This window comes from Punica granatum, chromosome 2, assembly GCF_007655135.1.
Source record: "Punica granatum isolate Tunisia-2019 chromosome 2, ASM765513v2, whole genome shotgun sequence".
Taxonomy (NCBI): domain Eukaryota; kingdom Viridiplantae; phylum Streptophyta; class Magnoliopsida; order Myrtales; family Lythraceae; genus Punica; species Punica granatum.
Window position 1 is genome coordinate 427,523 of NC_045128.1, and position 15,053 is coordinate 442,575.

General features: G+C 37.3%; 1 protein-coding gene across 2 annotated transcripts; it reads left to right on the forward strand.

Moving 5' to 3' along the window:
• Positions 1-11,807: 11,807 nt before the first annotated feature.
• LOC116193682 (equilibrative nucleotide transporter 8) lies at positions 11,808-13,911 on the forward strand. 2 transcript variants are annotated; one of them, XM_031522423.1, is made up of 2 exons: positions 11,808-12,534; positions 12,942-13,911. In XM_031522423.1, exons 1-2 carry the CDS (start codon positions 12,021-12,023, stop codon positions 13,655-13,657), a joined length of 1,230 nt encoding a protein of 409 aa, XP_031378283.1. In that variant the 5' UTR covers positions 11,808-12,020; the 3' UTR covers positions 13,658-13,911. The 2 variants fall into 2 exon arrangements, with proteins under 2 accessions (XP_031378283.1, XP_031378284.1); XM_031522424.1 differs by having other exon boundaries at positions 11,826-12,534; positions 12,963-13,897.
• The last annotated feature ends 1,142 nt before the right edge of the window (positions 13,912-15,053 follow it).

Sequence of the window (15,053 nt, forward strand, 5' to 3'; positions counted from 1 at the left end):
GCCATCTTGGTTTAGAAGGTTTGGGGGGGTCCAAATCGAAGCAGTAGAACTAGCTAGCTCGTGTAGTTTTACGTTAATTTAAACTTATACAACACAAGCTCGATATCCACGCTACATACATATTGCGCTTCAAGTATAATAATTTTTTTCAATACGCGAATTTGGAAGAGTAAGAAAAAATTAAGGGTAAGAAAAACACAAAGTGAGAATTGGAGATAAATTTTGAAAAAAAATAGTGTGATAGAATATGGGATTATGAAAATGAGAGGATAGCAAAATAAAGAAAAACTGACACATGAGAGGATAGAGAGGTGAATAATTTTTAGTGGATAATATTGTTATTCAACTCCTCTCTCTTATTTTAATTTGAGTAATTAAATTAACCTAACTTAACTTAACTTTATTTTTCCCTCAATTTAATAATACAATCATTATTTTTTTATCTTTTACTTCAAATTCTTTCTCATACTTTCTCTTATTTATTATTATAATTAATTTTTTAATATTAAAAATTTTCAACTATTCAACACTTTTTTCTCAATTCAATAACACAAGAATTACTTTTTTATCTTCTTTTTTAAATTCTCTTGCATACTTTTTCCAATTACTTTTGTTTTCATCTCCTTAAATCAAACTAAATCAAACTTGATTCCGTTACTAAACACAACATTAGATTTTTAACCACATCATTTAAATATAGTAATTCTAAAATCGGTTTTCATTTAAGTAATAGTATTATATAAAATGTCTATGAATTTTTATATAAAAGGTTATAAAAGATATTATTGATCTAAAAAATTAAGTTGAAAAAGTTAAGGGCGAGGTTCAAATGAGGAAAGGCTTACGGTGGATATAGAAGGGTCAGGTCAGAAGGCCAGTTGATTTCCATTCTCTTGCTTGGGTGCGGGAGAAATTGATGATGAAAAGGAAAAAGGAAATTGTAAAAGACAGGGCAGAGAAAAAGAGACAACGGTTGAAGAAGTGTCAATGGGTGGTTAAAAGTAATATTCATGACATGCTTCTCCAAAATATATATATATAAAGTTATATCCATGCAATTAATAGAGTTAGAGGGGTAAATGTTTAATGGTATAGGGTTAGAAATGTCAAAATCTATGTAATAAATAGGGTTAGAAAGACAAATGTTTATTGAAATAGGGTTACAAGTGTCAATATTTATTTCCATATCTAATTTATATTAAATTTAATTTTAAAATAATAAAATAAAAAAGAAAGTTTATTTGAATTAATTTATGTAGGTATTTTTGTCCTCATTTTGGAAAATTTAAATTGAAAATAAATATTTTTTCAATTGCTAGGTTAACTATACAATCTATAAACAAACTAAAATTTATAAGTACAAAATTCAATATATTATTAGACTATTGCACTACAAATCTCAAATTATTGGAAAATCTATTATAACATAACATAACAAATCAAATTTATATTATATATAACAAATTTATTATTTTATGTGCGTAAAGTTACAATTATGTGTACTTTGGATCATGCAAAAACTTTACTTGAATTAATTTATATAGGTATTTTTTCCCTTAATCTGCAAAATTTTATTTGTAAAATGTTAATTTTCAAGTAATATGATAACCGTGTTGGGAAATGGGTGGAGACGATCGATCCGAAGGCGATGTGGGGTTAACACGATAGGATTCGAGGCGCGAATGATGCTTTCCAAAGAGAACTATTTGCCCCCACACAAAGTTGCTAGAGGGTTAAGACAAAGGTCCTCCCGGGATACAACGAAACCTTATGAATTCCTTCAACTAGCAAAATCGATGAATTCCCTAACTTTCACTATGATTTATGGAATTTTTCTTAATTATTCATTTGAGCATTATAGCGTCTCTATTTATATGCACTCAATGAACACTATCGAAGAGTCAGAACCTTTCGTATTGAACGTAACTCTTAGATGGAACATCACTTATGGATAAGCAATTAATGATCTTATATGAACACTTAGTTAATGTAGACACTTCCATATACATTACTTGTCTTGCACTCAAATGTATCCATTGAATGAATGAACCTTCACTTCGTAACCCGAATTCGTCCAAGTACTCATGAATCGCACTAAGTGACCCATTAATAAAATCCAATGAATTTGCAATCTATAATTTCCAACAATCCCCCACTAGATTGCTAATTCCAAAACACAAGTACATAACGATCATGCATAAAGAAGTGGTGTCCACAGATTGAACCCTTCGTTAGTGCAAACTCTCAAAGTATCAACAAAGTGATTGGTGGCTAGTCGCTTGAACCATCACTCTTAAAGTCAATACCGGAAAAGTCGCACACATAATCGTAAAGTATTCGAGTAAGCGTTTATTTGCTTTAGTACCGTTATGGCCATGTGCTCATCCCGTTTCATGAACATGTACAAGAGAAAAAACCATAAAGAAAACTCTCGTTGAAGCGGCACCACTTCATGTCCATATAGGTGGATTTCATGACAACTAATGTCCATCCATTAAAAGTAAATCTCATCCTCCTAAAACTCAAGCATTAAATCCTAATTCTTAGTGCACGGTGTCATTCGATAACTTGTTATTACCCTTTGAACCTCAAAACTAACTTTTGGCTAGAATGAGGTAGGGTTCCAATTATCAATGACGCGATTAGAATGGTTTTAAACCCATCTTAGCGGTGGTATTCTTAACCAAATCCTTTGACAAACCTTTCGTCAATGGGTCCGCTAAATTGTCAATTGACCTAACATAGGTAACAGTTATCACATCGTCCCTAATCAATCGTCTCACATATTCATGTCTCAAATTTATATGTCTAGACTTTCCATTATACACCTTATTGTACGCTCGAGACAAGGTGGATTCACTATCACAATATACGGAAATGGCAAACCTACGTTGTGGCCACAACTTTATATCTAGCAAGAGATTTTTTAGCCATTCCGCTTCCTTGCCGGCAGTCGCCAAGGCTATAAATTCAGCCTCCATGGTTGAATGTGAGATACAAGTTTGTTTCTTGGAGGCCCAACTAATGGCTCCACCTCCAATCGTAAAAATCCATCTCGATGTGGACTTATTGTCACTTAGACTCGTAATCCAACTTGCATCTGAGTAACCTTCTAATACCGCGGGATAATCACTATAGAATAATCCCAAATTTTTGGTCTTACTAAGATAACCAAGAATCCTACAAATTCCTTTCCAATGATCGGTACTAGGACAACTTGTAAATCTCGCCAATTTGCACAAAGCAAATGCGATATCGGGTCTGGTGCAATGCATTGCATACATTAGATTTCTAATTGCGTTTGCGTACTCTAATTGCGCTATAGCCCTACCATTATTCTCACTTAACTTGAAGTTCGGATCGAATGGAGTGTTTGAATCATTGATATTCAAATGTTTGAACTTCTCTAATACTTTTTGGATGTAGTGAGATTGACTTAGTGCAAAGCCCCTTTCATGCTTTTGCACCTTTATACCTAGGATTGTATTTACCTCGTTGAGATCTTTCATCTTAAAATTCGAGGCTAGATACTCTTTGGTCTTACGAACACCTTCTAAATCTGTCCCAAAGATCAACAAATCGTTCACATAGAGACAAATAATTATACCGTACCTATTGGTGTATTTAGTGTAAATACACTTATCCGCACAATTATGCGAAAAACCATATGACAAAATAACCGAGTCAAATTTCTCATGCCACTGTTTAGGCGCTTGTTTCAAACCATATAATGAACTTGATCAATTTACACACCTTATGTTCATTCCCAGGAAGCACAAAGCCTTCCGGTTGCTCCATGTAGACTTCCTCTTCTAGATCACCATTCAAAAAGCCGTCTTAACATCCATTTGATGCACATGTAACTTATGGATAGATGCAAGTGCCATAAGGACTCGAATGGAAGTCATCCTAGCCATCGGTGCATAGGTGTCAAAATAATCTAGGCCTTTATTTTGCCTAAATCCTTTTGCCACCAATCTAACATTAAAAGTCGGAGAACCCCCGGTTGGGTTATTCTTCCTTTTAAACACTCATTTACACCCGATAAGCTTCGATCCTTGAGGAAGATCAATTAGGACCCAAGTATTGTTGAACAATATTTAATCCATTTCATCATTAATCGTCTCTTTCCAAAATGCCGCATCCCTAGAAGTCATGGCTCACCATAGGTTTGTGGATCACCTTCCACATTAAGCATTTTGGGGATCTTCCTAATTACGGATTCTCTATCTCCCTCAACGAGATACGCTAGATATTGCGAGGAAATGAAATCGGGACCAAAGTCCTTTTCTTTTCTCACACTTTGACTTTTCCTCGGCTCCGTATCCTTATTGTCACAAAGACGTCTCTTGTTTTGATCACTTGAGATCATTGGTTCATATTCTTGTTCCGAATCCACTGAATCGTCGGAAAACTTGCTTTCAATGAATACAACATCTCTCGTTTCAATTATCGTATTTGACACCAAGTCAAGAACACGATAAGCCTTAGAATGTTTGGTATATCCAACAAATACACCTTTAATGGCTCTTGGTAATTTTTGATTGAACACAAATTTCACATTTATCCACAAGTTTATCATCACTTAGATTGATGTAACCATTCTTTTGCATATATTGTAAAGTTTTAAAATTAAAATGTGCTAAACGCACATGACACAAAGGATAAGATTTAACAATATAAGCAGAAGAATTAGCTTAATTCATAACAATGCTCAACTTGAACATGCCCTCGCTACAATATCCCTTTCCCAAATACATATCACCCTTAAACAAGACTAACTTATCGGATTCTAATATAAACTTGAAACCCTTGTTGCACAAAAGACTTGCGGATAGTAAATTTTTTCTTACATCGGGAACATGCAACACATTGATTAAGGTCAATTTCTTCCCGGATGTAAAGTTGAGTTCCACCGTCCCTTGACCGAGCACCTTGACTGATTGATGGTTGCCATAAGCACCTCACGGTTTGCCACTGATTCATAGCTCTTGAATTGTTGCCGGTCGTTACACACATGAACAGTAACTCCGGAGTCGAGCCACCAATTATAGAACTTATCGATCATGGCTATGTTGAGTTCGGTAATCATACCAATCTCCAAGCTCTCGATTCCTCCTGTAACCATGGCCACTAAGTCCATGTCCTCAATCATATTAGCTTTGGAAGTTGTGGCATCTTTATCCTTTTTGGGAAGTTTACAATCCTTAATGTAGTGCCATTTCTTATTGCAATGATAGCAATTGCGAGACTTTCTCTTCTTGTCTTGTGTGTTCTCGATCTCGGACGTAGCCTTTCGCTTGCCTTTCCGAGAGTTCTTGGACTCACTTACATGGTTCACTTTAGAACCTTGGGGAAGATACACCGCATCGCGCTTTCGAGTTTCCTCTTCAATACGCAAATGTCTAAGTATTTTCTCCACAGTGAAGTCCTCCGCTATATGCAGGAGTTTCTTCCGGTAATCGTTCCAAGACGAGGGTAACTTTGAGATGATAGCCCCGACTTGTAGTGATTCCGGAATAATAACTTTCAGGTCACGAAGCCTGCTTACAAGGATTTGTAGTTCATGAACTTGATCCATGATAGGGACACTATCAAGTATTTTGAATTCGAAATACTTCATCATTAAAAATTTATCGGTAGCTTGCCGCTCGGTGTTGCATTTCTCCTCAAGAGCTTTCCATATCTCCATCGGGGACTGCATCGACATGTAGAGATCATACAGTCGATTGGACAAAGTGTTGAGGATGTGTCCACGACATGTGAATTTTTCTTCCTCGTGCTTCTTCTTGAGTTCGGCCACCTTTGCGATTTCTTCGGGGGTTGCATCAGGGGCGGGATCCTCCAAGGGTCGCAGGTTCAGGTCCAGAACGTATGCCACATTTAAGACGGTAAGGACGAACAACATCTTGTCATTCTAGCGGTTGAAGTTTGTGCCGTCAAATCGATCGAGTTTCACGAACTCTTGGTTCATCACTTTGAACGCGGTAGTAGCCTCCGTCGCCATCTCAAAATAGTTCTCTTTGATTGTTGGGGAAATGGGTGGAGACGATCGATCCGGAGGCGATATGGGGTTAACACGATAGAATTCGAAGCGCGAATGACGCTTTCCAAAAAGAACTATTTGCCTCCACACAAAGTTGCTAGAGGGTTAAGGCAAAGATCCTCCCGGGATACAGCGAAGCCTTATGAATTCTTTCAACTAGCAAAATCGAGGAATTCCCTAACTCTCACTTTGATTTCTGGAATTTTTCTTAATTATTCATTTGAGCACTATAGCGTCTCTATTTATATGCACTCAATGGACACTATCGAAGAGTCAAAACCCTTCGTATTGAACGTAACTCTTAGATGGAACATCACCCATAGATAAACAATTAATGATCATACACAAACACTTAATTAATGTAGACACTTTCATATACATTACTTGTCTTGCACTCAAATGTATCCATTGAATTAATGAACCTTCACTTCGTAACCCGAATTCGTCTAAGCACTCATGAATCACACTAAGTGACCCATTAATAAAATCTAATGAATTTGCAATCTATAATTTCCAACAAACTGTACATTCTATAAAAGAACTAAAACTTATTATTAAAAGTTTCAATATATGATTAGAATATTGCAATGCAAATCTCCTATCATTTAAAATTTATGTTCGAAAATTTATTGTTGCAAATAAAACATATATTATATATAACAAATTAATTAGGTTATGCACATACGACTACAATATAATTATATGAACTTTGGATCTGCCTAGTTTATGGAAACTACTTTAGTCAAAGTGAAACTCTAATTGAATTTGAAAAACATAAAAATTCTCCATGGGAAAAATATAAGGGGTATTTACCTAAAATAGCCCATGGTTTGCCCGTTTTGTCAAATCTATCATATGCTTTTTTTTGTCAAATCTATCTCATGGTTTATTTTTTGTATCAAATCTATCCCGGCGTTATCTTTTCCGTCAACATCTAACGGTGTGCTGACGTGGCGCCTACGTGGCAAGTGTGGCCCACTATCTCTCCATGTGCCACGTCAGCACGGCCGTTAGATGTTGAAGGAAAAGATAACGCTGGGATAGATTTGATGCAAAAAGTAAACCATGGGATAAATTTGACAAAAAAAAGCATATGATAGATTTGACAAAACGGACAAACCATGGGCCATTTTAGGTAAAAACCCCAAAATATAATTATGATCACATCTAAAATAAAAAAATTCAACAGATCTCTATAAAAAAAATTATCTGTGCAAGCACGAGTGAAAGAATACTAGTATAGTATTAATAGATATATACTGTATTTATAGGTGTTATAATGCATGCATATATATATATATATATATATTGGTGAATTGGGAGGCGAAGCCCAATTTTATTAAAGAATAAATCAAATAGTACAAAGTCAAGATATAATAGCCCCTATAATATCTCCGAATAACAAGAGATCAAGCCCATGAGGGCAGAAAATGAATCCCGTCCGGAAGTGAGAATGCATAATTTGCTAACCAATCTGCATATCGGTTGACTTCACAGAGAACATGTTCCACCACTACTGTCCACTCTCATTGGAGTAGCGCTCGAACATCTCAAATGACAGCTTCATTACAAGCCGCCTGGTCTCGAAATCCTTGAATTAGCTGAACAACAATATCTAAATTAATAGTCTCGAGAATCAACTTCATCATTCTGAGATCCCATGCTATAGCAAGGCTCGTCTTGATTGCCAGAGTTCTGCAGTTACAGAATAACGCATGCATAGTTAGACATTATATTAAAATCCATGTTTCGTTAGCGGAAAAAGTGACAATAGAATTAAAGTGGAAAAACGTGAAAGATTGAGAATAAAAATGACAAAAAGAAAAGATTTAGGATAAAAGTGCTAAAAAATTCGAAGGTTGAGGGCTAAAGTAATTTGTTCGCAAAAGTTTAGAGGTGTAAGCTTGTACAAATATTGTCCCATATCTACAGAATTAATAAGTCTGTTAGTAGACAAAAAAAAGTCTTAGTTGACAAGTCTGGCAAGATCTCAGAACTCAGAGCATGCAGCATGGAGCTAGCTAGTTGACTTAAATAGGTGCAAACTTATATATATATTTACGATTGTAATTACAATCCGTTCATGGACATATAACTTGATCGCTCGCTCGCTCTTGGTAAATATTACGAGACACACTTAATCCAAAAAAAAGATAAGATATGAATATTGTAAAAATTCATTGGACTTATAAATGATAAGTCTATTTTCAATCTAAAAGTTAGAGTTTTTGGATTGAAGATGAGCCCAATCGTTTATAGATCAAGTGAAAATTTTATATGATATCAAAGTAAATTATGCTTCCGCACGTCCGTTTGTGCTTACACCACGTCAAGTCTAATATTTCTTTGTCGAGTGCAAGCCAAAATGTGCCAGTGTTGGCCTGAATTTGGAACTCGTTGTCCCTTTGAATCCGTATACTAAGAGAAAGCCCGCCTCTTAGTCAATTGTCTCTCCTCTTGCTTGAGTGTAAAAGAAGAATGCTTATCTCGTGATTAAGTCTCGAGCATGGAAGTCGAGTTCAGGCTCATAGTCAATATTTGAGGGCGGATTGTTCTAGTCCACGTGACACGTGTAGGTAAAGCATCAAAATCACATATTGACACATGAGAGTGGGTTTTGAAAGATATTAGTCTCATATGGAAAAATTCAAGAGAAAATCACAAATATGATATATTGAGTATCACAATATATCAGTTCGAATTTTTGGATTGGAAATAAGCCAAATCACTTATAGGCCTGTAAAATTTTACAAGTATTACATTTCAAATATAATCATGCTGGTATACCTTCGAGGTGTCCCCTTATGTGTTCATCACGAAACTCTGAAATGGCTTTAGTATTCGAAACATGTATACTTGAAGAACTGTTGATTTGGCAGGAATAAATCGAAAGATAGAGAAGGATAATTAAAGGAAACCTACCTAAGAACCTGATCATCCACCCATCGACAGCTTTGATCACTTTTTATTAGCTTGCTATCTCTGATTTGATGTAAAGTCAGCAACTCACTCACTGATGCTTTATGTCATGAATGATGCCTATTCCTGCATGTGCAACTTATCCCCATCATCAATCTCAAAATTGCTGTCCAGTCCCCATTTCATTCCCTCGGTTCCAGTACAGCACCAAATAATTCGTGTTATGCATCAAAATTCAAGTGAGCTGCAAATAGAAATAAAAATGGTGGTCAAGTATTATAAGACAAAGTGAATAAAAAATGGTGGTCCAGAAATAAAACCCACTAGTTAAATAAAGAGGCTTAGGCCCGCAGATACAAAAAAAATAAAAGGGCTCATCTGGTCTTTGGGTTATGAATAGGGATAAAGGTGGGATGGATGAGATTTTTTTTTTATATGTCCTTGGTATCCAAAAGTTCAACGAAACTTGACTAATCCAGTTTAAGCCGGGCCGGCCCACTAAAGGGATAAAACTCTTTCAGTATGAATTTTCACCACAAAACTTAAATCCGATACCTTATTTAAGGGGAATAAGTACCGAACTATTTGAATCAACCAATGTTGATGAATGTGATGAGATTTTAAATTCCCATGAATTTATAATATCCTAATCAAGTATTTGGAAAATGCTTAGATTTTGGACTTGGATACTAAAGTGAAATGATCACCATATTCCTTGAAATAATTATTTTTAACTTGAAAAAAATAAAAATAAACCTTGACATTAAATTTTAATTAGAAATCAAAGAAAAAAGGAAGCATGAATAGGGGGAGCAACGGTGCCAACTCCATGTCGGCCACCACCTCACTAATGAGGTCGCTGGTGGCCTCAAAGGTCGTGGCAAGCCATCACTGCTCCTTTCTCCCTCCCCCTCTTTCTCTTCAACAAGAGGAAGGAGAGGGAGAATCGTGGCAGTGGAAGCCCTACGCCGAGGTGAGAATACGCCGAGGTCTCTCACCTCACTCTTTTAGCTAAGGTTGCTTTTTCTTCAATATATATATATATTTAATTAGTTCTTCATATTTTATTATGTTTGATTAAAAAAAGCTCACCAAAAATATTATACGCTTTTTATTTAATTGATGAATTGATAGTTTAATTCGACATTAAAATAAATCAATCACAGTTAAAATTATAAAATTTTATATATTAACTCAAATTAATAAAAAAAATTATTAATTATCAAGAAAAATATATAAAAAATTATTAATTAAATAATTCCGCCCATAGTGTAGATATACATCTAATATATGGAGGAGTGACCGCTAGTGATAGCTGAGGTTGACCGATGTAAGTAAGGTGGCTATGAATAATTGGCATTGAATATATGAATTGAGATGAAAGCTCGAAAGTGTTAATTCACGCATGCCATGCCATGATGTATTGCAAATCAACTGATGGAGACAAGCAGGAATGTCATGGGGGCGGGCTCGCTAGCCCCATATCTCTATATTCAATCGATTGTTTTACATAGTACTGTTAAATATATATATATATATATATATAGATAAATGCATGCATGGTATATATATGATAACGGACGACGTTAGACTTAATTTGAAAATTTAAGCAATGAATAAAATTATATATATGCGAGCTGGCTAGTCGCATGGTACGTCCTCATGAGCCAATGGCTAATTAAATAACCGGAAAGAAATGGACAGATGTGAAGGGACCTCTCTCAATCAACAATCTTTAGACGACAAAGTAGAATTTATAAGTATGTATCCCTTAATTTAATTAGCGTCTCCCCTTCAATCAATTTGCCCCCTTCTACACACCCATGCAAATTGCATTCATTCATTCCCGACCCGACATGTCTTGAGAAAATTGCGGGGCTCTCTTCTTCTTCTTCTTCTTATATATTCTTTTAAGGGATGATAATCGATGATTGTTCTTTTTAAGGGAAATTAGCAGTACCCGTAGACTTATTAGAGATATATAAAAATGTTCCTATTTATATATATATATATATATGTTAGGCTAGCAAGCTTCAATTATTGGTGGACAAAACTTCCACAAAAGATCAAGAGGTATAGCTAGGATGGAGTAGTCAATGATATTTACAGATCTATAATACATGTATGGTAAAATATAATTATAAACATATATATATATATATGACGCTGTAATTAAAGATCAAGTATATATCTTCAATGTCATTTCAAACATAAGATCATCAGAAGAGTGTCGTCCATGTTACAAGACAATAAATTGTTTCAGAGTATCCCCTAAAGGCAAGAGGGCTCTGTCGACATGCTCAATGGTAAAAACTTGACAAGGAATATGTGCAGTGATTCGACCTTAGCTCAATACAGACACACAGATATATGGATATGTGCCTTGTAAAGTTGTAATATAAATGACTGGCAGTAGTTGCACGTACAGAGGGATCAAAAAGTTTAGGACTTCTAATACCATCCATTCAATTGGTGTCCCCACATTGGCCCAACATTTTTCTACCTCGCACGAGCTAGGAGGCTGGCAGCTTGCATTTGATTCCAAGACCCCAACCCCATCAATCAAATCAATTCGACTTATTGTCAAGTTTCTTTGTTTTCTTCACACACTTCGATCTTCATCGTTGAAATTGATCAATCATACTTTAAAGTACTTGAAATTTAACTAATGTGCTTGAAAATGTGTATTTTCTTCTCCCCCCCCCCCCCAAAAAAAAGTTTTAATCTCCAGTTAATATATTTATATCTGCATGTTATAGATGGACCCTAGCTGAAAGTATATAATTACTTGAATGAAACCAAAAAGTACGTCGACTTGCCAATGGTTCCATAAAGTTTTCCGCATCAGTACTGGGACTCGATCTTTACAATATGCCCCCGTGATCGAAGTGTAGTATCAACAATAATTCAATCCTATAGCTAGCTCGTAGCTCTTCTATACTATTGTGTGTGTGTGTATATATATATACAGACACACATCCTTTATATATCTATCATCGTCTGGTCCTTCTATAATAAGTGAATACGCACCTTTAGAATGTCCAAGGCTTAGAAAATGGAAGCCCTCAAGGTTCCAGGAAGAGAGCAGGAACAGTTGGTCCCAATTAGGGACACTTACAAGATTGCATACATAATCCACTTCTTGCTCGGGGCCGGGAATTTGCTCCCATGGAATGCTTTCATCACGGCCATTGATTACTTCGGTTATCTCTATCCTGGAAATCACATCGAGAGAGTCTTCTCTGTGGCTTATATGAGCTCTTCAGTGCTCATCCTGGTTATAGTGGTGGGCTTCGGAGGGTGGAGCCGGAGGCTGAGCTTCAGGACCCGCATGAACTTTGGGTTCTTCATGTTTGTTGCCTCTCTTATGGTTGCTCCAGTCATGGATTGGACCTGGAGTGGAGGCTCTAGGACGGGCAAGAATCAAGATGAAGCATATCCTGTTACGGTCTTGGTGGTCGTGGTATGTGGACTGGCAGACGGGTTGATTGGGGGAAGTTTGATCGGATCTGCCGGAAAACTGCCTAAGCAGTATATGCAGGCTGTGTTTGCCGGAACTGCTTCTTCAGGTACGTACTGCATGTCCATTGAGCTCCTGATGATCTATATATAATTATTTTTTTCAGCTTTGAGTTTTTCTTCCATGATGATCCTCCCTAGGACAGGCATACGTATAGTTTCAGATTACTCTTTCTGTAATTTTCTGGTTTTCCGTGAAACAAATCAATCATATATAGACTTCTCTCTGCTTAAAGGACAAAAGAGATCTCCACTTTTCCGGAACAATCACTTTAACCTCAAATTTGCCAACAGAAATTTCCAAGCAAATTAATTAATGCCAATCCAGGATTTCACCGATACATGTTGTTGGACACGTGAAATATATTAATTTTAAGTAATTAGCTCGGTCGTTCGTATGACTAGTGTTTACCCAAACTTCTTGCCTCGACTGATCACCTGACGGCTAGCTAGTAAGACGCTGTTTGCTGGTTGACAGGTGTTTTAGTGTCCGTCCTAAGAATCATCACAAAGGCATCTCTCCGGCAAAATCCTCAGGGTCTCCGAACTAGTGCTCACTTCTATTTCATTGTCAGCACTTTCATTCTGGTTGCCTGCACAGTCTGCTGCAATCTGCTGTACAAGCTGCCAGTCATGAGACAACACTATATGACCCTTCACGGCGACCCACCATCTCCAAGGCCGAGATTCCTAGAAGTGGCAGAGAAGATTCGATTCCCAGGCCTCGGCATAGTTTTGATATACATTGTGACCTTATCTATATTTCCGGGATTCCTAGCGGAAAATGTCCGATCAGATCTCCTCAGGGACTGGTACCCGGTTCTGTTGATCACGACGTACAACGTGGCTGATCTGATGGGGAAGTCCTTGACTGCAGTCTATGTCATGCCGAGCATTAAGAGGGCTACATGGCTTTCCACAGGGAGGTTGATGTTCTATCCATCGTTCATGGCTTGCCTCCATGGACCCCAGTGGCTCAAGAGCGAGGTTCCAGTGGCGATTCTGACATTCTTGCTCGGGTTGACCAATGGCTACTTAACAAGCGTCCTCATGATACTGGCCCCTAAGTCGGTGCCAGCCACGGAGGCGGAACTGTCCGCGATTATCATGGTCGTGTTCCTAGGAGTTGGGTTAGTTAGCGGTTCAGTCATTGGTTGGTTTTGGATCATTTAATAATTAGCTTTTTAGGTTAAGGGCCGGCCGGAATGCCAATGGGTATTGATACTATTCCCTGCGTGTCATTTTAATTTGCAATTGCTAGCTAGCTAGCTAGCTAGAAAGTTTCGTGCCATGGCTGGATTTGGTCTCTTGACAATGTAATAGTACTCGATAATATATCAGAGTAAAACTAGCTAGCTAGTCGTTGGTCTCTTCCAAACAATATATGAGAGACTACTCCATATTAAACTTTTACTTAATTGCTCAAATTTTGATCGTTTTGATTTTAGGTTTAGTTGTTGCTTGATGTTCGAATACACGCGCATTAATTGAATCCGCAGATGAGTCTGTGTACTTCTTCTAATCAGGAAGGAGCTAGCTTGTAGAGCTGCCGGGGAAACCCAACATGGACGGAGATGCTAGCCAGCTCTTTGAACACGCGACGGTAATTGTAACTAGCCAAGTCTCTGCGACTAGTCTCCAGCTAGCTAGCAAATAAGGTGGAGTTTGATTCCGCTAAACCATGCAAGTAATGGCCAAATTCTTTTATACCAAGAGGCATTTCCAGCCATATTTCTATATTGAAATTAGAAAGACAAGTCCAAAATTCTCAGGATCGAACGGGGAAGCGTTTTCGATCAATTAGATGGATGAAAAAGACCTTTGTGGGGGCATGCAGTGCACTAGTTATTACTTATCAACAACCGGAGCCGGAGGGAGGTGCTGTGGGCCGGGGAAGGAAGAGGGGGCTGATCGATCACTCTTACGTACGCTCCCATTATTATTATTATATAAAGAGAGTGTTGGGAAACATGACCCCAAATGCTAATAACCCGAAATAATTAACCGAGATAAAATTCGAGTTACCTCTATGTGCTTTTATCAGGTTCCTAGGAATTCGTCTCGTGGAGTTGATCACGTAGCGATTCAGCCGCAAGAACGAACAAAAAAAAAAAAGCTACAGTGATGAATCCCCACTACGTAACTTAGTGGGAATCAATCTCGATTCACAGCACAAGAACCTTTCTCCGACGTTGTCTAATGGGAGCACGAACACCCGCACCACAAAGCCCTCTCTATTCTCTTTCTCAGTGCCAGCCCCTGCATGTCCACATACGTGCATATCCTCATCTAACTCTCTGCCTCTCTCACGCACATATGCATGCCACTGCTATGCTGAGTCAAAAATTTATCCCTATATGCAGTCTCATGTAGCATATATGTTTGACCATGTGCTGCCAATTAATCTCCATCAATTGTTGATTAATGACGTGGAATAAATCCGAGAGTTACATGCGATAATTACTTGTAACCGAATGCACATTATTCTCCCTCATCATTAGGAGAATAACATCGATCATCATAACCAATATACGAGAGATATTTGGGTTCCAAACTCGGGTCGGGTTCC

Excerpts from the sequence above, each read along its gene's own strand:
- LOC116193682 (XM_031522423.1), top strand. The coding sequence starts at position 12,021 with ATGGAAGCCCTCAAGGTTCCAGGAAGAGAGCAGGAACAGTTGGTCCCA. Across the intron at positions 12,535-12,941 it reads TGCCGGAACTGCTTCTTCAG|ACGCTGTTTGCTGGTTGACA; the intron begins GTACGTACTGCA and ends CTAGCTAGTAAG.